At 42.0% G+C, this 2,625-nt stretch overlaps 1 protein-coding gene across 1 annotated transcript in view; it reads right to left on the bottom strand.

Annotated features, from left to right (window-relative positions):
* The window catches only part of LOC104412627 (serine/arginine repetitive matrix protein 1), a gene marked incomplete at both ends in the record, with an annotated part of 10,361 nt that overhangs the window by 4,792 nt on the left and 2,944 nt on the right, over window positions 1-2,625 (bottom strand). The window contains 5 exons of the mRNA XM_010023385.1: window positions 171-275; window positions 848-1,051; window positions 1,224-1,424; window positions 1,847-1,959; window positions 2,187-2,357. Coding sequence (XP_010021687.1) covers window positions 171-275; window positions 848-1,051; window positions 1,224-1,424; window positions 1,847-1,959; window positions 2,187-2,357 — 794 coding nt within the window. The remainder of the gene's footprint in view (window positions 1-170; window positions 276-847; window positions 1,052-1,223; window positions 1,425-1,846; window positions 1,960-2,186; window positions 2,358-2,625) is intronic.

Genomic DNA, 2,625 nt, shown 5'->3' with positions numbered 1-2,625 from the left:
CCCTACAACGGACTTAAATACGACACTGCAGATTTACATCACTCAAATCATACACCTGACAGTATGAGATGAACAAGGGACCTTTGAGAGCACTCATTCCTCACAACTAATGTTCCTTTCAGCTTTCGAGGTGTAACATTTTCAGCTGTCTCAAAGAAAGGGAACCTTACCGCCTCACAGGAGATCTGCTTCTTCTGTGCCTGGGAGGGGGAGGCATTCGCCTTGGAGGGCTCCTTCTCCTTGGAGACGGCCGTCGTCTTGGGCTTGGTCGCCTTCTAGGGGAGTAAGACCTGTCATAATCAGAAATTCAAATGAAAAGCAACTATCTAATTTTCAGATTTGAGGAAATTTATCCTCAGGGCACTGAGCGGGAAGTTGCTTTTCTCCAAGCGCATCACATTAAAGTAGCATTTAGATTGTGATGCAAAGGACATTCAGACACAATCAGTGCTTAAAGTTTCCCAACACCTCTCTACTAAATATTAAAATAATTCAAAACAAGGAGGAAAAACAGGAAAAAAAAAAGTAATTACACCTTCAGCATCAAACCTATCTCCTAAAATGCTACGCAATCCCCACCATCTAACAAGTGCCACACTCCGCAGTGAGCACCCCATTCCTTCTCCAGTCAGTGTTAGTCACTGTGAGCATGTTCTCATGAACTGACAGGAAGAAAACAACTCCCAAACACGTTTATCCATTGAAGGCATCTTTCTCATTTCACCTAAGGCATCCATAGCTTAACTGCTCTTAGAACATCACTATTTACCTGAGAATATTACATTAAGTGGCACCTTCAGAAGAAAACATTCAGTTCTCAACCTTCATAATCAAGATGAAGTCCTACCTTGACCGTGATCTATGACGCCTTCTTGGTCGAGAATGAGATGGAGAACGTGATCGAGATCTTGACCTTGACTTGGACCGAGTTGGGGATCTTTGACGAGTCTTATCTTTTTCCTTCTCTCTCTCCTTCTTTGAATTACGTTCTGGTGAAGTTTCCTTAGTCTCTGGTACAGGAGGTTCAGGTTTAGGAGCTTTTGGGATATCACTGTTAAAAATAAAGATTTAATTTTAATAATCTTACTAAGAATATTAAATAGATTGCAGACGGACAAGTAGAAGTAGACACTCCCCCAAATCAAGATCCAAACAGGTATCGAGATAAATTCCATTTTTCAAAAGGTAATATATAGCTCTGCACACAAAGCTATCAGACTTACCTGTTTGAAGTTGGCTCTTGAACAACAGTCTCCTTTGGTTTCACAGAGGGTTCTGGCTCAGGAGTCGCCTCTTTCTTTTCCGGTGCAGGAGTGGCACTACGGCTCTTGGTTCTGTGGTGAGGGGAGCGAGAATGGCTGCGCTTCCGCTCCCTTCTGACAGGCGACGACCGCCTTCGAGGGGAAGGAGACCTTGATTTGCGCCTGGGAGAAAGAAGTGCCACTTAATAGCATAATGAAACAGTGTATAGGATAACAAACGCTGTGCTATTCAGCAGCTGAGAGCTCTTCTGGATCAGGTAGACTCTCAGTACTGTTTACAGCAGTCCTATCACATGCAGAACTGCTTTGTACTTACTTTCTGCTAGCAACTGGCAGACAAATTAAAAAGCCAAACAAAAAATCCAGACCCCCAAAACCAAAACAGCCTGAACAGATAAACCATTGCATGCAGTTCCTAGTGTAAACAATAGCTATGTCAAAGTTGCTCTAGTTTACTTGCAGTCACTGTTCAGTACAAGCCAAGCTAGCCCCCAGGAACTGCTAAGTGAAGTAGTCATTCTTCTGTGCCATGTGTGCCTCACTCTGCTGTAGAGGACCACTGATACACTGTGCATTTTCATTACCTTCTTGGACTCCTGGATCTGTCTCTTTTTTCTCTGTTGTCTTTGTCTTCCTTATCTCTCTTCTCCTTGTCTTCATCTTGTTTCTTCATAGAAGCCAGTTTCTCTTGCTCTATCTGTACAACCAAATATCACCACTTAACTCCGAGGCATCATAAAGACCTTATTAAATATGTATGTCAAACAACAACAACAAAAACCATACTGCTTCAGGACTAAGATATGTTGGCCAGACAGAAGAGCTCTGCTGAACACAAAATGTCTACTTAAATACCAACAGGTGGACAGCCATAATTCTGCTCTGTGCTCACAACTCATCCACAGTTCTCTTAAGAAATCCTACCTGTCGCTGTTTTATTTCTTCTTTCTTCAGCTCCAGAAATGCAGTTGGAATACCAGCAATGTTTTCCTGTGCACTTAATAGCAGTGGCCACAGTTCTCCCATGAACTCCCTAGCATTTTTCCCATTCAAAAAACCAGTCAGGTTGATTTGCATCATTTTGGAATCTGGATTCTGCAAAGAGATGACAGGAAGACAAACAGGTTATCTGAAAAAACAACATCCAGTCTATATTAAACTTAAATTAAAGCTACCGTGGGGGCTACAATACATATACACTCAAGAACTAATCTTTCCCTAGTGATTTCTCATCAATATAAGTTTACTGTACTATTTATTCTGTTGTGTCTTACCATAAATATTCAGAAAGGCCTGTTAATCCTTTGTGGGTTTCGGAAGTAGTTTTGGACTGTGTACCCGCTATACAGGAGATGGGGGCTTA

This window comes from Nestor notabilis, unplaced genomic scaffold (genome assembly GCF_000696875.1).
Source record: "Nestor notabilis isolate BGI_N333 unplaced genomic scaffold, ASM69687v1 scaffold29731, whole genome shotgun sequence".
In the NCBI taxonomy this organism is placed as follows: domain Eukaryota; kingdom Metazoa; phylum Chordata; class Aves; order Psittaciformes; family Psittacidae; genus Nestor; species Nestor notabilis.
Note: the sequence above shows the minus strand (reverse complement) of the source record. Positions and strands in the feature narration are given on the sequence as shown.